At 43.5% G+C, this 23479-nt stretch overlaps 1 protein-coding gene across 1 annotated transcript in view; it reads left to right on the top strand.

Annotated features, from left to right (window-relative positions):
- The window catches only part of LOC111156768 (ADAM metallopeptidase domain 28), an 81134-nt gene extending 58220 nt beyond the window's left edge, over positions 1–22914 (top strand). The window contains exons 19-24 of the mRNA XM_022517838.1: positions 18667–18775; positions 19746–19824; positions 20624–20689; positions 21436–21498; positions 22345–22407; positions 22894–22914. Coding sequence (XP_022373546.1) covers positions 18667–18775; positions 19746–19824; positions 20624–20689; positions 21436–21498; positions 22345–22407; positions 22894–22914 — 401 coding nt within the window. The remainder of the gene's footprint in view (positions 1–18666; positions 18776–19745; positions 19825–20623; positions 20690–21435; positions 21499–22344; positions 22408–22893) is intronic.
- The last annotated feature ends 565 nt before the right edge of the window (positions 22915–23479 follow it).

The following is a 23479-nucleotide window of genomic DNA, read 5'->3' as shown; positions in this document are numbered from 1 at the left end:
AAATGTTTAATTTCATTTTCATCCCAGATAGATGCCCAGTTGTCACATCATCATTCATACAATAGATCATCTTTCCCAAATGCTCTCCAGGGCCACTTACCTGATACAGCAAGTGTTTGCACATGTGTCTTTTTGGGATATCTGTTCTTTTCTGGTGGTCCTATTTGACTGTCCTTTGTGCCAGCATGACACTTGTTTTAACTGTGTCTTTAAAACAATTTTGATATAGGCTGTCCTTTAACTTTGTTCTTCTTTAAGAATGACTTGGTTATTAGCTTTTTGTACTTTTATGTTTATCTTATAATCAGATTCTCAACTTATACACATAATTCTTGTGGGGACCGACATTTTAACATAAATCACATCTATGATTTACTTGTGAGAATGAACATATATAAAAAAATATTGAATTCCTGGGGCATCTGGGTGGCTTAGGTAGTGAAGTGTCTAACTTGATTTCAGCTCAGGTCATGATCTCAGGGTCATGAGATGGAGTCCTCTGTTGGGCTCTGCACTATTCACAGAGTCTGCTTGAGATTCTCTCTCTCTCTCCCTCTGCTCCTCTCCCTGCCTGCTCTCTTTGTCAAATAAATAAATCTTTTTAAAAAATTGATTTCCCTCTCTCTCTCTTTTTATCTTTTGTAGATAAAAAATCTTTTATCTTTTATAGATATGTTTTATCTTTTTAAGATAAAATCTTAAAAAAAAAAAGATGCCTTGGTGGCTCAGTTGGTTAAGCCTCTGCCTTCGGCTCAGGTCATGATCTCAAGGTCCTGGGATTGAGCCCCACATTGGGCTTCTTGCTCAGCAGAGAGATTGCTTCTTCCCCTGCCTGCTGTTCCCCCTGCTTGTGCTCTCTCTCTCTCTGACAAATAGATAAAAGTTTAAAAATAAATAAATAAAATAAGATAAATATCGATTTCCTAATCATTGACATGAAATATCTATCCATTTATTTAGTCTTTCTTAATTTTGGCAACTAATGCTTAATGGTTTTCACCATAGAAATTTTGCATTTATTTTGTTAAATTTGTTTATAGGAATTTAAATTTCATTGTATATTTTAAGTGATGTCTTTTGAAAAATTATTTTTCAACTATTACTAGAATATAGAAATTCAACTAATTTTTGTATATTTATTTTTATGTCTAGCACATATGCTAACCTCTCTTAGTAATTCTAGTAACTGGGGTGCCTGGGTTACTCATTCGTTAAGCTTCTGCCTTCCGCTCAGATCATGATCCCCTGGGATTGAACCCCACATCGGGCTCCCTGCTCAGCAGGAAGCCTGCTTTCCCTCTCCCACTCCCCCTGCTTATGTTTCTGCTCTCGCCATCTCTCTCTCTGTCAAACAAATAAATAAAATCTTTAAAAAAAAATTCTTGTAATTTATCTCTCAATCCTTTAGATTTCCTACATATTCAGTCATATTGTTTCAGAAAATGATTGTTTAATTTCTTTCTAATTTTCACGATGTTAATTTCTTGTACTTGTTTTACTTCACTAAATAGTACCCCCCCAGCAATGCAGAATAGAAATGGTAATAACTAGCTTCTTTGTTTCTTTCTCACTCTCAAAGACTTTGTGTTTTGCCCTGTTATGTGAAGGTATTCTGTACATATTTAGATATTCTTCATAAGATCAAGGAAGTTCACTTCTAAACCTAGTTTGTTAAGAATTAAATCAAATACCTTTTCTTTTTATTGGTTAAGGTTTTTAACTCTTTACTTTGTTAATATTGCAAAATAAATTGGTGGGTATTTGAATATTTATTTAACTTTGCAATCTTTAGATGAACTCAATGTAGAAACAGTATCTCTTCCATATACTGATGGATGATGTTTGCTCTTATTGTATGTCCATGAGTGATATTGGCCTGTAATTTCTTGTTCCATTTGAGTATTAGGATTATGTTAATCATAGAAAATAAATTGGAGTGTGTTCACTTGTTTATATTCTCTGGAAGAGTTTGTATAAAAATGGAAGATTCCATTTCTTCAGTAGTTATAAGACCCTTCAGATTTTTAATTTCTTCTTATATAAGTTTTGGTATGTTATGGTTTCTTAGACATTTTTCTGCTTCATCTAAATTTAATTTTTTGTTCTAAAGTTGTTCATAATATTCACTTATGTTTTTATCAATAGGATCTGTAGAATTGTTTTTTCTCTTTTTATATTTTCCAAACAATTTTTAAATTTGTATTTTTCGATGATTTGCTTGGCTTTCTTTTTTTACATTTGTTTGCTATTTCATTTATACTTTAATTTATGCTATTCAATTCCCTTTTCTTAAGTTTATTTTATCTTAAAACAATTTTTGAAAGTACTACTTGGCTCATTAATTTTCAGCCCTCTTTTTAAATACTTTTTTAAGATTATAATTGTATTTTTCAAGATTATAAATTTATACATTTTCCTCTAAGAACTCCTGGTTATAACCCATTTGGTAAATGATATTTTCATTATCATTTGATTTAAAATATATTCTATTTTCCATTTGCTTCCTTCTTTGGCCTTTTAAATGTTTAGATGTATATATGTATATATATATATATATATATACACACACACACATATATATTTTAAAGATTTTATTTATTTATTTGACAGAGAGAGAGCTCACAAGTAGGCAGAGGCAGGCAGAGAGAGGAGGAAGCAGGCTACCTGCTGAGCAGAGAGCCAGATGCGGAGCTCCATCCCAGGACCCTTAGATCACAACGTGAGCTGAAGGCAGATGCTTAGCCCACTGAGCCACACAGGCACCCCTAGATGTATATATTTTTTTAAAGATTTATTTATTTGAGAGAGAGAGAGCAGCAAGCAGAGGGGAGGAGCAGAGAGAGAAACAGATTCCCCACTGAGCAGGGAGCCCTACACAGGGCTTAATCCCAGGATCCTAGGATCATGACCTGAGCTGAAGGCAGACGATTAACTGGCTGAGCCACCCAGGCATGCCTAGATGTATATTTTTTAACATACAGGCATATGCAGATTTTCCAGTCATTGTTAAATTAATACTTAATGTAATTACATAAAGATCAGAGAAACTACTGTGTTAAGAATATGTTGAAATTTGTTGAAACTTGCTTTATGGTTCAACATACACCTGTATTTGTAAATATTGTCTGTGTACACAAAAATATGTATTCTACAGTTGTTATGTGATGTGTTTTCTATATTTGTTATGCCAAGTTTGTTCACTATGTGTACATCTATTAAACCCTACTGATATTTTGTTTGTGCTGTCAGTTACTGAACCAGGAGTATTAAAATCCCTCACTATAACTATGAATTTGGCTATTACTTCTGGTTCTACCAGTGCTTATATACTTTATGACCACGCTATTATTACATAAAAGTTTAGAATTGTTATGTCTTTGCAGTGACTCAACACTCTAATCACAACACAATGCTTGTGTATAGTTCCAGTCTTCTCACTTTTTAAAGTCTTTAGTTCCTGGAGACGAAAATAGCTGTACCAAATTTCTGTTGGTCTCCTTTGCATTGTTATAACATTTTCCCATGCTTCCATTTTCATTCTTTCTGAAGCCCAATGTTTTGTATATATCTTATTTTTAAAAAACAAGGATATATATATATATATATATATATATATATATATATACACACACACACACACACACATATATGTATATATATATTTTTTGGACATATATATTTTTAAATTTTAGTCGTACAATCCTTTTTTTTTTTTAAACCAGGGTGTTTACGCCATTTAAATTAAAGGTAATTACAGATATTCTTGGGTGTAATCTACAATCATATCCTATTGTTTTTATTTATTCTGCCTAGTTTTTTTTTTTAAGATTTTATTTATTTATTTGACAGAAAGCTTAAGCAGGAGGAGAGGCAGAGGGAAAGGGAGAAGTAGACTTCCTGCTGAGCAAGGAGCCCAATGCGGGGCTCAATCCCAGGACCTTGAGATCATGACCTGAGCTGAAGGCGCTTAACTGACTGAGTCAGCCAGGAGCCCCAGGAGCTTATTCTATGTTCCCCTTTCTCTTCTTCTTTCCTTTCTTATGGACATACTGAGGATTTTAATCATTCCATTTTTCTTTTTATTAATTTGCAAATTATACATTTATTTTACATTATTTAAGTGGTCATCATAAAAATGTTCATTTTATTTTATTTATTTATTTATTTATTTTAATAGATATTTGTTTTTAGAGCAGTTTTGGGTTCACAGCAAAACTGAGCAGAAAGTACAGAGAATCTCCACATGTCTTCTGTCCTCTCCTCCCCAATACACAGAGCCTCCCTTACTATCAACATCTCCCACCAGGGTGGTGCATTGTCACAAATGAACCTGCACTGATACATGATTATCACCCAAAGGCCACAGTTTACATTAGGGTTCGCACTTGGTTTATTTATTTTTCATTCCTTCCTGCATTTCTGAACTTGCATCCAGGATCATTTTCCATTCTGTTTTTCTGCATTCCTGTCCTCTCACTAATCTTCCCAAATTAGTTTCTCCTTGTCTTTTTGGGGGAGAGGGGTGGGGGTGGGACAAAAATGTCTTAGTTTCTTTTTGTGGGAGAGTTGATCCGAATTTCCCAAACCAGAAACAGAAGAGCATTACTTTCTCTTCAATTATTTCCATGTCCAACTGCATACCTTCTTCCTGTCGTAATATTTCCCATCTGTCTTATAATCCACCTTTCTCTGCAGACCTTGTACTTTCAAAGTAGGGGAGTTTGTGAAATCCAGTCAATTTCCTTTTTATTTCCTCTGATACCACGTTGCTCTTCTGAAAATAGTTACAGTTCTGAGGTTATCGCCAGTACATTTTTTTTTCCACTCTGAATCTATCTATGCTATATCCAACCAAAATACCTCAGAATTTTATTTCTTTTGGCTTTTAGATAGGAATTGTTATGGAGGGGTGGAAAGTTTAGATACTTGCCATTATCTTAGAATTCTACTTCTGACATATCTGCCTCTATCTGCATGTATCCATGTTCCCACTTGGGAGCTTTTCTTGCATTTATACCAAAATTAATCTTTTTTTTTTAAAGATTTTATTTATTTATTTGATAGACAGAGATCACGAGTAGGTAGAGAGGCAGGCAGAGAGAGAGGAGGAAGCAGGCTGTCCGCAGAGCAGAGAGCCCAATGCGGGGCTCGATCCCAGGACCCTGAGACTATGACCTGAGCTGAAGGCAGAGGCTTTAACCCACTGAGCCACCCAGGAGCCCCCCCCCCCCTTTTTTGGTAGGATTTCACATGACTCTGTAATCTGCCCTCAAACCTATATACTTTCTATTACACTATAACTGCATCTCTTATAAATATACCAAAATTAATCTTATTATTGACTTGCTGATCTCTACTAAGAAAGCGGTAGTTCTCATTGCTCTTCAAACTTATACCTCCTTGTCTCTAAAGTTTCAGATTATTATAAGAGAAATTAATATTTGACATAGCAAACGATGGAAGTTACAGTCATTACTTCAATTAGCAGTTAGAAGAGAAAATGCCATATACATCCAGGAGATTTGTTCGATCTGTGTTATGCCCCAATAATGGGTCCGTGATTAAAGGAGCAAGACTGATTCAAAGCGAAGGTCAAGCAAAGCTTGATTTCACGCCAAGCATCAAGATCTAACCGAATGTTTGGGGCCGCACCTCTTACAAGAGAGGGCGACCCTTCTCTGTTTCACAGACTAGCTTTTAAGGGCAAAGGCCATGTGGTCAGGCCTGGCCATGCACAGGTGGCCAATGAGATTGTAACGCACACAGGAAACTCCACAGTGATGCTAGGTGACCAACTGAGTTACAATTCACCCTAGTAGACATTTGAACCAGCCTATTAGACCTTGATTGGGATTGGAGCAAAAGGCTCCCAAAGGGCGGGGCCCATACTCCTTGGTAACCAGGGAGACAGTATGCATCCCCCCACTGATCGGATGTCTCCACCTGGCCTGACCCACCTTTGTATCTGGGCTTTGTTACCTGAAGCTGGTTTCCGGGACTTGTCTCCAAGTAAATCCCCTGGGGGAAGGGGAGCAGGGACAGTTTCTAAATAGGTCCTTACATCCCCCCCTTTTCTTTGGAGACTAGTCAAATCTTTGACTTTTTAGCCAGTTCTATACCCTCCTTTTAACCGCTGCTAGACTGTTTTAATGACTCCAGTGTGATTTACCCAGAAACAGTATTTCTCTCCTAAGGTTATGCAGAGCCCCCCTCCTCCTTTTATCAGAAACAGTACGTTAAGCCCCCCCTTTTTTTATTCGCAATTGCTCATACCTCCCGCCTATATCTTAACAACAGAGCCAACAATGGATTTAATGAACTCATTGGGTGTTTTTTTTTTTTTTTGAGTCTTTAGTTTTAGTCCATGATCGGCGGGGCCCATTGGCAGCGGCATCCACCTCTGGGGGGCGTTCTCATCCTTGGCTCATTTGACGTGACCTGCGTGAATCCAGGCCCTGATGCCTTCTACTTTTATTGCCGTGGGGGTGGTCAGGATGACAGTAAACGGTCCCTTCCAGCGAGGCTCCAAGCCCCCCACTTGGCGGCAGCGCATCCAAACTAAGTCCCTGGGTTGGTGAGGATGTGGTTCCACCTCCGATTCTGTCCCAGTGTGGGCAGTCCGGATCCCTGTATGGGCTCTTTTAAGACAGACTGTCATGCCTGCAGTGACTGGAGTACGGACTGAGCAGTCATTTCTGTTATAGCAACCTCTTTCTCTTTTCCCTCTTCCCATTCTAGTTCTTTCCGTATTTACCGCCTGACACTGAACACACCTATCAACCACATCCTGAGCCATACGCCCTAATTTAGAAACCTAGAACTGCTTGCCCATAAGCTCCTTAAGCTTGTGTGTCCCCAGATGTGTGCCCTGATGTATTTGGCTTACTAATTTTCTACTATTCCCACTAACTCAGTCAGATTCTTCCTTTCAAATCCTTCAATTTTCTGAAGTTTCCTCCTTATATCTGGGGCTGACTGGCTGGCAAAAGCAAGATCATTTACATGAGTTATCGTGCAACTTCTCTGAAGTTTACCTTAAGTTGTCTAGCTTAGGTAAACAAACATTTAATAACAATCTAATCTAGAATTTGACACCCATAAAGGCATGTTATTAGAACAATTTTTTCTCTCTAAAATAACCATTTCCAGAGATAACCAAATCAGGACTACTTCACTTGAGAAACTAGTCCAGTTTTTAACAAACTTGGCCTATTATTTACATAAGCTCAGCAAGAAAAGTGAGTAATCATATAGATCTTTTAGAATCTGCTTTGCTGGAACTTTTTATAAGGAATCTCTAGGTTGAACTTTTAGTAGTCTCTCCGGGCCAGAAGCCAAGCCACGTACTTGCCATCAGACATGCCTGCAATACCTGTCGACTTGGGCAAATTCTTCTTTCTGAGGCTCTGCACCTACCAAGGAATGACATTCTTTACTCACCTGGTGAGGCTGCTGGGAACTCTGTAAGCAAGGTATCAGGCCAACAGTTCCAAAGGGCTTTACGGCCCCAGGTTTTACAAAGTCAACCTTAGTTCCTTTAAGCTGGTCATATCTGAGTCTTTTCAAATATGACGTTCTAGTTAAAGCCTTGGTAAAATAACCAGTGTCCAATGCTGTCCTGTTACAAGGAGAACAGATTCTTATTGAACTTATGCAAATGACTGATTGCCAAGGAAGAAAGAATACTTATTGAGCCCTTTTGGTTTCAGAGGGTTCAGATAGAGAGAAAAGTTGAATGCCTTGATTCGTTTACAAATGAACACCTTTACTTCTCTGTAAGTTACAGGTAACTTAAGAAAAAGTTTCCCTAGTCTAGAGGAGCAAACATTACAGAACCAGTCATGTTTAACACATTAAGAGACACAACATTACAACCTTTCAATTCGTCTAGTTCCCATGTTACTAATTCTGGTTTAGTCAGAATGTAGCCCTTACTTCTGTAAATCTTTACCCATTTCAGTTCCCAGGATTTTAACATATCAAAGTCTTCCCATGAATTTCCTTTAAGGTGGGATTCATCTTACAAGAGAATTAAAACAATTACAAATGACAAAAACTCAGAACAGATATAGTTAAATATCAAGTGATGACCCTTATCAGAACATTAAACTCTAGGAACTGTAGAGAACCTCTAGAGTAGCTACCAAATGTGACCCAAGGTTTATCAGTAACTTAGCATATCAAAGAAGCCTTATGAGCCAAAGAGATCTCATTTACAACTCTGGGCAGGCAAGGAGAAAACCATTTACATTTCAATTAACCGAAGAAAACTTTGCTCTTTTAAACAGAGAGAAAACCAGCTTTTCTATACCAGTCTTTCCTTTTTTTATTTTTAAGCGTGCAGTCTTAAGATAGTTTTCTGGGTTTCCCTCCCATCATGAATGATGTCACAGACAAAGGGAGGCGGATCTTTCAGATGCTGTCTTGCTCGCGTCCCTCGCGGGAACTTAGGAGCGTCTTAGCTAAGGTCTGTCCGTATAAACCCCGGACCAGGCTACTCCGTGGAGTAGATGACCGTTATGCCATATGACGCCCCACGAGACTCAGTGTGCAGCCCACTCAGACTCCACAGCCGAAGCGGTGGAGCCATACAGACACATTCACACAGGCACTCTTCAGATTCAAACAGGTTGGACACCTCCCCCCACCGGGTCTCCCTTTCCATTCTTTAGGAATGGATCTAGCTGAGAAAGTGGCCCCGGGCCTGTTTTTCTTTCTTATTCAAACAGAATCAGGCATTTGGTATTTTTCTCTCCTTTTTACCTATTTCCTATTTTTCTACAGAGTTGTTTCCCTTATTCCCATCAGCCTTAATTACACTTAGCAGAATTTTGTACTCTTAGAAATACCTTAACCTCTCCTGAAGATTAAATATAAACCAATTGTGAACTGTTACAACAGAATTCTTTAGATGGCAAATTTATCCGTTAAGAACAAAACATGTTTACCAACAGATTTCAAAACCACAAACCTAGTTCCAGTAATCAGCGCTCTAGCATTTTATCCCATTTGGTTGAAGTTTCAGGTTAGCAAAGACTTTGAAAGCTACTTTAACAATTACCCATTAAAACTCTGAGACAATTAACCATCAGTTCTAGTCATCTCTTTGCTAACAGATTTCAACAGATTTTAACACAGATTTTTTTGACCTTAAGTAAAAACTCTGAAGTTTCACATTTACTACTGTTAACTCAAATGACATGTTTATCCTAATTAACCCAACAAGCTTAACTTAGTTCAAATACTGATTTACATTCCACCTGGGCCTACTCCACTTCGAATGTTTACCTGAGACCCGGGTGGGAAGATCAGGAGTGGGGGTGTTAGGTCCCGGGGCAGCTCTTCTTGTTTCCCGACAGTGAAGAACAGAACAAGGTGCCACCAGTGTAAAGTTCTTCCGGCGAGATAAACACAACACCTGGCAAAGTGGGTGTAAGGCAAGATTTATTAAAGGCACTCTCTGGCGAAGTTTCAGGGCTCAGGAGAAGGGGAGCCAGGAAAGTTGCGCCGGAAGGAGGTGGGCACCCTCGGGCGAGGTTCCACGACTCTGGAAAGCAGAGTGGCAGAAGTCGCGCCCAAGGCAGGGAGAAGGGGGATTTTAAGGGGTCTCGAGGGGAGTTCAGGGGTCTTTTGGCAAGTTTCCCTTATTTGGATATTTCGCCTGCTCATCAGGGTCCCATTGGTCCACGGGAGCCCGGGGCGGGGGTCTCAGATTCCCGCTTGGGTCTTTGTTCTCCTGTCTGAGCACAGGTTTTGTGGCGGGAACTTTCGCCATCTTAAGTAGCCCTTTCTTTCTGCCAGCCCAACAACCAGAAGGCAGAGAAAAGGTTCCCAGTTCTAGGGCTCATCAGCTCCAAGAGAGGAGCAGACACCATGCTTTCCCACCAGCGGGGGGAGGGGCTAGGAAGTCTCCGTCAGGTCAGAGAGGGCAAGGAATGTCCCTGAAACAAAGTTGTTTCGGCAGCTGCTTGGGAATATTCCTTAAAGTCTCTGTCTTGAGTTAGACTAACCCCAGTTGGCTCCAGTTATAGCCAATAAGAGTCAGAGTCCCCTTACTCTGTTTGCCCCATTCCTTCAAACACAACAGCACAGCAGACAACAAAAAGACAAGACAAAGACAACCGCTGGCCCAGCAGTTCTTACCCAGAACCTGCCACCGGTGGGGACTTTTTGATCTTCTGGCCGTCCAGTGGGACTCGAACCCCCTGGCCGCCTGGGGGGACTCGAACCCCCAGTGACACCTGGGGGGACTCGAACCCCCTGGCTGCCTAGGAGGACTCGAACCCCCAACCGCCTAGGTGACCGCCTAGGGGGACTCAAACCCCCTGACTGCCTAGGGGGACTCGAACCCCCTGGCGATCTACCAGTGGAGGGAAGGGGCGTCCCCGCATCCTCTCCAGCCCTGGGGAGCATGGCCGCTTCCAGCTTCACCCTGGTGGGCTATGCCCGGCGCTCCACCCAGACAGACCAACCAATCTCACAGAGCACCTGGAGATCAGCGGATCCCACAGAGTAAAATCTGTGAGATCTTACCTCTAGGCTTTTTCCAGAAATTCTGATGCTGGCTCAGTTCTCGTCGTTTAATCCCGGACGAGCCCCCATATGTTATGCCCCAATAATGGGTCCGTGATTAAAGGAGCAAGACTGATTCAAAGCGAAGGTCAAGCAAAGCTTGATTTCACGCCAAGCATCAAGATCTAACCGAACGTTCGGGGCTGCATCTCTTACAAGAGAGGGCGACCCTTCTCTGTTTCACAGACTAGCTTTTAAGGGCAAAGGCCATGTGGTCAGGCCTGGCCATGCACAGGTGGCCAATGAGATTGTAACGCACACAGGAAACTCCACAGTGATGCTAGGTGACCAACTGAGTTACAATTCACCCTAGTAGACATTTGAACCAGCCTATTAGACCTTGATTGGGATTGGAGCCCAAAAGGCTCCCAAAGGGCGGGGCCCATACTCCTTGGTAACCAGGGAGACAGTATGCATCCCCCCACTGATCGGATGTCTCCACCTGGCCTGACCCACCTTTGTATCTGGGCTTTGTTACCTGAAGCTGGTTTCCGGGACTTGTCTCCAAGTAAATCCCCTGGGGGAAGGGGAGCAGGGACAGTTTCTAAATAGGTCCTTACAATCTGTTCTGCAGTTCACAGGGTGATGTAATTTCTTTTCTGTCTGCAATAATTCCAAGATGGAGCAAACATCAGTAAGACATTCACCTGTGCCTCAATCAGTTCTCTTCTTCCAGTCTCCACTCCTCATTTGCTGCTGACAGGGATATGATCTCAAGTCTTCAGTTTCTTTTTCTTTGTTTGATGCCAATGTTGAATTTTAAAAATGTTTCAATCCTTTTCTTCCATCCCCCTCACTTCCTATTCTCTCTAATCTCCCAGCCCCAGCACTTTTCAGTTGTTACTAATGTAAGGACCTATTTAGCAAGAGGCTTTCATTAAAGTCAAACTGTCCCTGCTCCCCTTCCCCCAGGGGATTTACTTAAAAACAAGTCCCGGAAACCAGCTCCAGGTAACAAAGCCCAGATACAAGGGTAGGTCAGGCCAGGTGGAGACATCCGACCAGTGGGGGTGTTGCATACTGTCTCCCTAGCTACCAAGGAGTATGGGCCCCCCCCCCTTTGGGAGCCTTTTTGGTGCCAATCCTAATCAAGGTGTGATAGGCTGGTTCAAATGTCTACTGTAAAGTTTTTTCCGGCGAGATAAACACAACACCAGGCAAAGTGGGTGCAAGGCAAGATGTATTAAAGGCACTCTCCGGTGAAGTTTCAGGGCTCATGAGAAGGGGAGCCAGGAAAGTTGCTCCGGAAGGAGGTGGGCACCCTCGGGCGAGGTTCCGCGACTCTGGAAAGCAGAGTGGCGGAAGTCGCACCCAAGGCAGGGAGAAGGGGGCTTTTAAGGGGTCTCGAGGGGAGTTCAGGGGTCTTTTGGCAAGTTTCCTTCATTTGGATATTTCGCCTGCTCGTCGGAGTCCCATTGGTCCACTGGAGCCCGGGGCGCGGGTCTCAGATTCCTGCTTGGGCCTTTGTTCTCCTGTCTGAGCTCAGGTCTTGTGGCGGGAACTTTCGCCATCTTAAGTAGCCCTTTCTGCCAGCCCAACATTCCAACCTTTTGCTTAATATAATGGTGCCAGGGGCGTTGACTCAGTTCTGGCTACTTCCTGCTAACGGGGGGCGTCATTGTAGGGGTAGTCGGAAGTGGGCAGGCGAGAGTAGGGCTGGAGGAGGAGTTGATTGATGGACACTCGGGCAAGTTCTTGTAGACGACCCTGCAAGCATCGGAGAAGACAGGGAGTAACTGAGACTAGAAGGAGGATTATGCATACAGGTCCCGCCAAAGGGAGCAGTCAGGTTACCCAGGTGTAGGGGTCCAGGCCCCAGAAAGACGTGTCTTGCCACCGTGCTTGAATCCAATACCTGAGTTCTTTGATCCTGGCGGTAACTATACCTGATTGGTTAACAAAGTAACAACATTCATCATTTAAGTATAGGCAGGTCCCCCCTTCGGAAGCATGGTTGTTTGGGGCTGGGATGACAGTGTCGGCGTGGGCCCTTAAGAGAGCTCTGAGGAGAGTGAGGTAAGGTAGATAGTATAAAAGAGGCGGGGAAATGGTCAGAAGGCTATGATTTATAAGAAAGGGCCGGCCGTATAGTAATTCAAATGGGCTTAAGCCCGAAGGCCCGTGGGGCATAGCCCGGAGTCTGGTGAGAGCCAGGGGCAGAAGTGTGGGCCAGGAAAGGCGGGTTTCTAGGGTAAGTTTGGTGAGTTGGGCTTTGAGCAGCCCGTTGGCCTTTTTTACCTTACCCGATGACTGTGGGTGGTATGGGATGTGAAGTTTCCAGGTTATGTTGAGGCTCTCAGCAACCTGTTGGGTTACACTGGAGATGAAGGCAGGTCTGTTGTCTGACTGGAGGGTCCGGGGCAATCCGAACCTCGGGATGATGTGCTCGATGAGTATTGTAGCCACCATGTCCGCTGTCTCCCGAGCTGTGGGGTATGCCTTGATCCAGCCTGTGAATGTATCAACCAAGGTTAATAGGTAGCGAAATGTTTTATGGCGAGGCATGTGAGTGAAGTCCGGTTGCCAGTCTTCCCCCGGCTGATGACCTCGGAGTTGATGGTTAGGCCCTGGTCTGTGGATTCCTCCTTGTGAATTCACAGCCGAACAGGTTTTACAAGCCCTGTGGACAACTTCGATTACCTTAGATAAGGAAGGATGATAGAACAATGGCTGAAGAAATTGGTGGAGAGCCTTTGGGCCAATATGGAGGGATCGGTGGATGTCAGTAATTAAGGTGTGCACCAGATTGTCAGGCAGGGCAATGCTGTCCTGAATGTAGATCCACCCCTTATCTCCAATCTTTGCTCCCCGTGCCTGGAGAGCTTGTGTTTCCTTTGCAGAGTAGGAAGGCTGGTGAGGGGTGTTAAGAAAGAGGATAGGAGATGCAGGGGTATTTAGGGCCGTTTGTCTGGCCACTGAGTCTGCCCTGTTGTTGCCTACGGAGACCAGATCCTTGGCCATTTGGTGGCCTTGACAGAGAACAACTGCTACCTCAGCGGGCAGACTAAGGGCCTCAAGCAACTTGGCGATGAGGGTCCATTAGCTATAGGGGTGCCCTTGGTCGTTAGGAACCCCCGTTCTTGCCAAAGAGCAGAGTTATGAGGTAGGCATATTTTGAGTCAGTGTAATTGGTGACTCGTTGTCCCTTCGACAGGTGTAATGCCCTGGTGAGAGCTACGAGTTCAGCCTTCTGGGAAGTGGTTCCGATTGGGAGGGGAACCGTCTCTAATACCGCATCCATGGTGACCACAGCGTAAGCAGAGTGTCTTTGGCCATCTGAGGCCAGGAGGGAACTATGAAGAGTACGTGGTCAGGGTTGGATAGCAGTTGATCAGAGAGACCGGGATGGAGAGAATGAGGTCCTCTATAAGTTGTAGGCAGGAATGAACGGGTTCCGGGGTGGGCGAGGGTATAGGCAGTAAAGTTGCGGGGTTTAAGCAGAGGGAGGTAGAGAGAGAGATGTGAGGGTTTCTAGGAATAGCAGATGGAATAGCTGGAGTAGCTGGAGACGAGAAGGAGTCAGATGGTCCAGGGATCGGTGGCTAAGGAGGTCTGTGAGTCGGTGGGGAGAGTAGACCGTGATGGGCTGCCCTAAGGCCAGTTTGAGGGGCTCCTTTGTAAGAGAAGGGGCTGCCACTAGGGCCCTGAGGCAGGGCTGCCATCCCTGGGCGGTGACATCCAGTTGCTTGGACAGGTAGGCTATAGCCCTATGCATAGGCCCCACCAGTTGTGTTAGGAGGCCGGTGGCCAAGCCAGAGCGCTCATCAGTGTAGAGATGGAATGGTTTAGAGAGATCGGGTAGGGCTAAGACTGGCCCGGTGGTAAGGCGGTCCCTTAGTTTAGAGAATGAGTGGTGGATCGAAGTGGGATCAGTTAGGGGACCCTGGGGGGTGTCTTTAGCCGCCTGGTACAGAGGACGGGCCAGGATAGAGAAATTTGGAATCCAATGTCTGAAGAACCCAACCAATCCAAGAAAAGAGAGTATTTCATCTGCTGTTTGGGGAGGTTGGAGTTCTTGGAGGAGTCGTATGTGGTCCCCGGTAAGAGACTTATAAGTGGGAGTCAGAAGTATGCCCAGATAGGTAACTGAAGGGACACACAATTGGGACTTAGAGGGGGTGACTCGATATCCCTTGGCCCCCAGGAAGTTAAGTAGGGCGGAGGTGTCGTCCTGGGAGACCGAGAGGGAGGGGCTACAGAGGAGGAGGTCATCCACATATTGTAGTAGAGTACTGGCCTTAAGGACGCACTGCTGTAAGTCTGTAGTTAAGACCTGGCCGAAAATGTGGGGGCTGTCCCTGAACCCGTGGGGTAGGACAGTCCAAGTTAGTTGTCCAGAAGCGTGCGTGTCGGGATCCTCCCAGGTGAAGGCAAAAAGAAAATAGGAATCAGGGTGCAAGGGGATGGTGAAAAAGGTGTCCTTTAGGTCCAGTACTGTAAAATGAGAGGTGTTTGGGGGAACGCGAGACAATAGGGTGTAGGGGTTAGGAATGACTGGATGGAGGGGGACCACAGCCTCGTTGATAAGCCTAAGGTCTTGTACCAGTTGATAAGCCCCTGAGGGCTTGCGTACTGGGAGGATAGGGGTGTTACAGGGGGAACTGATGGGGATCAGGAGTCCCTGACATTTAAGCCGTTCTATGATAGGTTTCAGGCCCCAGTGGTGGGCTAAGGAAATAGGAAACTGAGCTCGAGAGGGAAACTTGGAGTTATCCTTAAGCTGTACTTTAACCGGGGTAAGGTGGGAAGCGATGATGGGATCCAAGGTGTCCCACACCCGAGGATCTACAGTGGGTAGGTCATCTGGAGTGGGGGTCGAGAGAGTGGAAAGGTGTAGGATGAGACGGGTTGAGGTGGAGGGAGGGGAGAAAGGGGAGAGGCAGATAGTTGCCCTCAGTTTCTGGAGAATGTCCCTCCCCAGTAGAGGGAGCGGACAGGAAGGAATCACTAGGAATGAGTGGGAGAAGGGGAACCCATCCAGGATACAGGTAAGGGGAAGGGTCACCCTAGGATTGGAGGAGGTCCCATCGATCCCCATAACAGTAATTGGTGAGGTTTGAGTAAGTCCCAAATAGGAAGGCAGAACAGAGTAGGTAGCCCCCGTGTCCAGCAGAAAGGAGATGGACTTACCTGCTACCTGGAGTGTAACCCTGGGCTCGGCCTGGGTGAGAGGGGTGGCCGAGTCTGGGCTTTGTCAGTTGTCCTCCAATCCAAGCAGTTGAAAGGCCGGACTTACTGTCTCGGGGGGTCCCCAACGTTGAGGCGCCAAAGATACCCCAAGGTTAGGGCAGTCAGATTTCCAGTGGCCCATCAAATGGCGTTGAGGGCAAGGCTGAGTTGGCAGCTTTGGATTGGGGCACTGGCGAGCCCAATGTCCCTCGGCCCCGCATTTGAAACAGGCCCCCAGGGGGGTGCGATGGGTTGCCCCTCTCTGTTGGCTCCCGGAGCCGGCCGGCCGCAGAGCAGCTACCAAGGCTTGGGTCTGCAACTGAACCTTTTGCTGGAGTCTGGCTTGTCGTTTAAGCTCAGCCGCCTCCTCACGGGAATTAAAGACCTTAAATGCCATTTTCACCAAGTCAGAAATGGGGGTCTGAGGGCCCTCCTCAGCCTTTTTTAACTTTCTCCATATATCCGGCGCCGATTGAGAGATAAAACGAGTAGCCAGTACCGTGGCCCCTGCAGGAGAGGCGGGGTCCAAGCGAGTGTACTGGGTTAAAGCCTCAGTCAATCGGTTAAGAAACATGGCGGGGTTTTCGTCAGGGGCCTGGACAATCTCCCTAATCTTGTAATTAACGGCCTTATTAGAGGCTGCCCGCATGCCGGCTATGAGACATTGGACCATGTGGTCGCAGCGCCGGCGGCCATCTTGGCCATTCTGATAATCCCAACCTGGTTCTACAGCTGGGACCACCTGGGCTCCAACTGGCATGGCAGCATCAGTGAGATGGACCTGATCTGCGTGCTCCCGGGCAGCAGCCTGGATGCATTCCCTCTCCTCTGTGGTGAGGGTGGTGGTCTGGACCACATGTAAATCATGCCAGGTGAGGTCATATGCTTTGGCCAGATATTGGAATTCTTTGATACAGTTATCAGGATTGGCCGAAAAGGAGCCCAAATGTTTCTCAATTTGGGAAAGGTCTTGTAGAGAGAAGGGCACATGAACTCGAACAATTCCAACTCCAGCAACCTCCCTTAGGGGGGCAGACTAAATCAGGGGAGGGTTTTCGAGCCCTAGTGCGGGTGGAGATGGGAGGGGAGGCTGGAGGGGACGTGAGGGGAGGTTGGGAGGGGGCTGCATCAGGAGCGAACTCAGGTTTTGGGGGTTGAGGGGATGAGATGGGGTCGGGGTGGAAGAGACCGAAATGGGGGTGGTTGAAGCAGGGGGGTTAGGGGGCGTAGGGAGAGAGGGACCTTGGGGTAGGGGATAGCGGTAAGGAGGAGGAGGAGGAAGAACCGGGGGCCCTCTTGTCGGTGGGTGGGTGAAGCTCTCTGGAGGTTCAGAGAGGGGAGACAGGGAGGAGAGGTCCAGGTCTTTGGGAGCAGTGGGTGGCAGGGGAGGGGGAGGGGTAGAGGTAGACGAGGGTGCCGGTTCAGAAATCCTGAACATAAGGGACCTTGGCCCATCTGCCTTGGTGTCTGCTGGGGTTATTTAGGTCCATGAGAATCCGATAATTAAACGTGCCTTCCGGAGTCCATTGGGACTGATTTAAGATTGGCCAACAGGCCTAAAACACCCCCGGGATGTTTTAGGGTCGAATTTGGATTGGGAGGTCCCCACGATTTGTTGCCGGGCAACCCGAGGGCTGGAGGAAGGCGTCCCCTCGTCCACCACTGGGTTGCGGAAAAACTGTGTCGACTGCCGTAGAGGTTAGGATGTCTCCCAGCCTCTCAGAGTCACGGAGGTCACCTGGTGACCGGCGGGGTCCACCCTGATGCGGCCGCAATTAGGGCAGGGCTTTCCGGAAGGAGGCGCGGAATCGGGGGAAACTCACCATGGCTTCAGAAGTGGCGTTCGGAAAGGCGGGTCCGGGTCTGGCTAGGGAAAGGAGAGAGCCTCCCCACTGGAGTGGGGGCTCAATCTCCTTCCCAGGTTTCGGCACCAAATGTAAAGTTTTCTCTGGCGAGATAAACACAACACCAGGCAAAGTGGGTGCAAGGCAAGATGTATTAAAGGCACTCTCCGGTGAAGTTTCAGGGCTCAGGAGAAGGGGAGCTAGGAAAGTTGCACCGGAAGGAGGTGGGCACCCTTGGGCGAGGTTCCGCGACTCTGGAAAGCAGAGAGGCGGAAGTCGCGCCCAAGGCAGGGAGAAGGGGGATTTTAAGGGGTCTCGAGGGGAGTTCAGGGGTCTTTTGGCAAGTTTCCTTCATTTGGATATTTCGCCTGCTCGTCGGGGTCCCATTGGTCCACTGGAGCCCGGGGCGGGGGTCTCAGATTCCTGCTTGGGCCTTTGTTCTCCTGTCTGAGCTCAGGTCTTGTGGCGGGAACTTTCGCCATCTTTAGCCCTTTCTGCCAGCCCAACATCTACTAGGGTAAATTGTAATTCAGTTGGTCACCCAGCATCACTGTGGAGTTTCCTGTGTGCGTTACAATCTCATTGGCCACCTGTGCATGGCCAGGCCTGACCACATGGCCTTTGCCCTTAAAAGCTAGTCTGTGAAACAGAGAAGGGTCGCCCTCTCTTGTAAGAGGTGCAGCCCCGAACGTTCGGTTAGATTCTTGATGCTTGGCACGAAATAAAGCTTTGCTTGACCTTCGCTTTGTATCAGTCTTGCTCCTTTAATCACGGACCCATTATTGGGGCATAACAACAAACATCCTCCCTTCAAAGGATTCTCAGTAGCATGCTGCTTTACCTACTTCATATCCAATATTTTATATGGATTTCCCCCTTGCTTCCCCTATCTACATAATACTACAACATTCATGATCAAAATGCAGTTTCATTTTACCAACTATGACAGATTTTCCAGGGAATCTGTTCTGTGGAGGAAAGGGTAAATGGAGTTTGTGATAAATGAAGAAATAAGGACCAGAGTGATGCATATTTGTGAATTTCTCATACACTTATCAGGTATGGGTTCTCTTTGTTGCAGATTTCTCCATTGTGGTTGGGGTGCTGTTTCCTATGGCTGTCATATCGGTGGTGGTTGCTATAGTAATCTGGCACCAAAGTACCAGAAGAAAGCAGAAGGAAGTCCAGAGGTAGCCTTCTATCTTGCTTTGGGAACTTTTTGACCTCTAATTTATTTAAATTCAAGGATAGGGCCCAAATTCTCAAATTTAAGTGGTTTACTTCAAATACTCAAAAATAAGTACAGATATATTTCTCTTGGACCAGAGGCTGGGTATCAGTTTTACTGAGAAATCCTTCACAGCAATACATGTATTGTTTTTATGTTAATCACTGTATTTATAAATAATAAAAATTATAAACGCTCAATAAAGGTTTTATACCCATTATAAGAATACACTATGTAGCATTTATTGGTCACTATCCTTATGACAAGGGCTATGCTGAGTTTTTTTACCTTCATTATCTCTAATCTTCACAAGAATGTTGTGAGGTAGTAACTATTATTTCCATTTTATACATTTATTATTAATAAATGTATATTTATTAATTGTATATTAATCCTTAGAACAGTCTTATAAAATCAAGCACTTCACACTTTTTCTTAAGTGAAAACAAAGGCTCAGAGAGGTTAACAAATATGTTCCAAGTCTTATACCTAAGCTGATGGAATCTTGATTTGCACCTACATTTGTTAGTCTTTTCAAACATGGTCTTGACACTATAGTATCTTTCTAACCATTTATAAAGACTGCCTTATTCATATATAATGAGTTTCCTCAATATTGAATGAATAAAATAAATCATTAATTAAATGACATAATAGTTTAGATAAACACTGATTTAACACCATCATTATTAGGAATAATAATAATAATAATAATAATAATGCTCTGTAGAGAATCTAGAAGAAAATTAGTGGTGGTGATTATGAATTCCAGGACAAGGAGGCCTTAAGAATGTCCTAGAGAGCAGAAGAAAGCCCAGTCAATGTCCAAAGATGACTCAATGGGCAAAGAAAATTGGCAAACTTCTTTTGAGTGTCCTCACCATGGTGATGAAACTGTTAAGTCCATTTAAATGGAATGCTTTCACACACAGGCCACTGTCTACTACTCACAACAGGCCTCGCAGACAGAAGAGGAACCCACAGACGGAGAAGGATGTTCAGCCCCAAGAGGTGAACCATAGTTTGTCGTGTGCTTGCCTCGTGCACCAGTTTGTGATTCTTTCATCATCTTGCCCTGATCACCTACCTATCTGTCATTCCTACTCAGCAGTGTTTTACAAATCCAGTCCGCTAGTTAGTATGTAGCAAGAATTTGGGGCTCTCTAACTACACATTTGGAAAATTCTCCTTTGCCTTTTTTTTTTAAGTGAAAAAGAGTCTTCCTAAAATTCAGAGGCTGCTTTGTTGAGGTTCACAAATGCAGAGAAAATAAAGAGAACAGGAGAGCAGACTCCAGATGTCTTTCTTTCTCTTTTTTTCTCTCTCTCCCTCCCCAGCCCCTCCACCATCTCTTTCCCCCTCTCTGTCCCCCTCCCTCCCTCCTGTCTCTTCTCTGTCCTCTCTCTCTTTCTGACTCTAAGTGGATTTCTTTTTCCTTTTGCAAATGTCCCAATAAAGATAATAATGTGTTTATTTGTATGACAAAACATTTGATATGTATAATCCTCAAGGCCCTGGCTATGTCCTGGAAGTTTAGAAATTTTAGCAGAGGTTGGTTATTGGTAATGTCATTGGCAATGGCAATGATATTTTTGATGGAAATGTACCTGTCTCTGACAGCTCTGGATATAGCAGAATGCAAGAGCTGGACCACTATGATTTCCCATCCCATCTCTTGGTATGATCTCAGTTCTGATCTCCCATGTCTTGAAAGGACTGGTTATTTGGAAGTTAAACTTAGGGAACTTATCATTTTGTTTAAAAGTTTTGTCTGTCTGTCTGTCTGTCTGTTTGTTTGTTTGTTTATTAGATGAGTCAGATGAAGCTCCATGCACCTGATCTGCCAGTAGAGGGCAATGAGCCTCCAGCTTCTTTTGTGAGTTAACACTTTCTCTTAAGTATTCCTTCCAATTAGAAGGTCAGAGTTAAAAAAAAACAAAAAAAAAGTATCACTTCCAAACTCATCTCAAGGAAATACTATTAAGAGACATGACCCATGATGCCCAATTATTTCCTTAAAAGAATGTTAAAATTTTTGTGAGTATTAATATAAAATATAGATTTTCCCACAAAACTTTTTGAAATGCAAAATGTGAGAAGGTTATATTCCTATGTTTAACCCCTTAATCTGAATTACTGGGTCTGCAATGCTGGTAACTTTTTTTTTTTTTTGCTATTTTATTTTTTTTTATAATTTTTTTATTTTTTTATAAACATATAATGTATTATTAGCCCCAGGGGTACAGGTCTGTGAATTGCCAGGTTTACACACTTCACAGCTCTTGCCATAGCACATACCCTCCCCAGTGTGCTGGTAACTCGTTATAAGAAGAGAACCAATCTGCTCCCTAGAGTGGCATCTTCATCATCCATCTGTTGGCACTGGCTTATTTCTGAATGGCCTTACTTCTTGAATTTCTGGAAAAAATATATATATATATATATATATATATATATATATATATACACCTAAATGAAAACACTTGAACTTACCGATTTAAACTATTTTCATGGGTAGGAGCATGAGTTTTCCCTTTCTGAAAATGATTTAAACCTTTCCATTAAGCACATCTATTTTTAAGGCCCCATCTTTGAATTAACTTTATTTTACCTTTTCATTAGCTAATTACAAAGCCAGATTTTCCACCACCACCGATTCCTACATCTGTGTCAACCTCTTTCCTTGTAAGTACCAGGAAATCACTGATGATTTTTTTAATGTCTTTTGGGCCCCATGTCGGTAGTGTCTCTAAATCTACAGATTCTTTCTCAGGAGACACACTCTCTAGGTCAACCTGAACCACTGTAGCACACAAGTATATCTGAGAAAGCAAGGCCTACCTTCTATCTATAAATTAGTATGAATATTAGTTTTTTATTATTAAAAATAGTTCTACCATTATCTCATCATCAAAAAATGATAAATAGTTTTGCTCTAGGAAGTAAACAGTCTCCTTTCTAGAGACTTACTTTGGAGAATATAAAATTTTATTATTATATTCTCCAAAATAAGTCTCTAGAAAGGAGACTTTATTATATAAGGCCTATATTAGCTACAGTTTTGTGTAGAAGTTGGGGTAAAAAAACAGACCATATGTAGGCAAACCTGGAATAAAAGTTAGGAACTTAAGAAGTAAAAGGTAAAATTCATTCACTCAAGTAATTACTGAACATGTTCCTACTTGGTACTCTGTTGTTGATAAATGAGAAAGAACTAAAATTAAAGTCATTTTTTCAAGAATGTTTACATTTTTAGGGTGAAAACAAGTCATATGTGTATAGAGCGCTTAATCTTTCACATATTTTTTTGTGCCAAAGCAAGTGATAACTAATAAAAAGAATGTGGTAAAGGGGAAAATGAATGGACTCATAGTAATTAAAGTAAGAGAAAGATCCACTGGCTAAGTGGTCGAAATTGGAACTAGAGTGATGGGGAGGTAAGAGATGACTTAAATAAGGAAATAAATATGCCTAGGATTGGGAAAGAATAACATTTCTAATGACTTACTATTATTTTTGTCTCTCATATAGCATAATGCCACGAAGGTACTTCCCTCTACTGTTTTTAAAGACAAAATAATGTCAACACCTAAGGTAAGAGATCCACAGGAAAATGTAATCTTGTCACACTCCTACTGTCAAGGAGAGAAGTTCTAATTGTGTCTTCCTAGAAGATGTTCACTAAGAAGAGTATCTATATGATCATAGGATGGGAGCTAAGACATGTCTACCTTCCTAGTGTGGTCAAAACCAAGAGGAAGAAGACGGAAAGGTTTTAGCTAGATAGAGGACATGTTCCATTGGATGATCGCCCAGTGTCTCACCACTCTTCTCTTGATCCCTCACCTTCTCCATATTACATCCATTAGTCAGATGGATATTTGGATCTTAATGCGATTTTTCTCCCGTTCTTTCTCTGCCTTCCCATGTTTGCACTCCTTCACTGTGGTATATCCAATGATTTGTAAAATAGGAAGTGCGACTACAAAGAATTCATTTTAATTTCCTAATAGTTCCAAGTTATAGAATATCTAACTTTTTAGAATTACGTAGATGGCTAAAGAACTTTGTCTTTTTCAGGGTTCCAATCCAAATGTCTGAAGCAGCAGCTAAGCAAGGATGGGTGGGGTAATGATCAACCTGGAAGACTGGATAATCCGGGTGGAAGAGAAAGATACTTTCTCCTTATTATTAGCTCTTGATTACTCAAGGATGTTAACATTTCTTGATATATGTTGTGCTTTGAGGCGACTCAACAAAAATTTTCAAGAGAGAATCTGCATGAATTCACCATTTCTATCTTCCATACTCATGGGAGAGGAGAGGACTCTAAACAAACAGCTGTACATCTAAAATCTTTAATTAGGTGCCTTTCTTAACCACTCCCCCTTTTCTTATTGTGATGTTGACTAATATTTCTTCAGGTATTTTGAACATCTTGATTTTCTCATTTAGTAAGAAATAATTTACTCTCTAATTAAAGCAAGCAAATGAAAAAGTCCCCAGGAAATCACAGGAAACTGGGAGGGATGGAAGAAAATTTTACGTTCATCATTAGATGACTAGCAGCATCTTGACTGTTTTAACCATAAACCTGTCAAATTAGAACTGTAAGAACAAAATTATATAAATAACCTCTGATTTAGGAGCGCCTGGGTGGCTCAGT

The sequence above is a fragment of the Enhydra lutris genome, unplaced genomic scaffold (assembly GCF_002288905.1).
Source record: "Enhydra lutris kenyoni isolate GAN:26980312 unplaced genomic scaffold, ASM228890v2 scaffoldscaffold3, whole genome shotgun sequence".
Lineage (NCBI taxonomy): Eukaryota > Metazoa > Chordata > Mammalia > Carnivora > Mustelidae > Enhydra > Enhydra lutris.
Note: the sequence above shows the minus strand (reverse complement) of the source record. Positions and strands in the feature narration are given on the sequence as shown.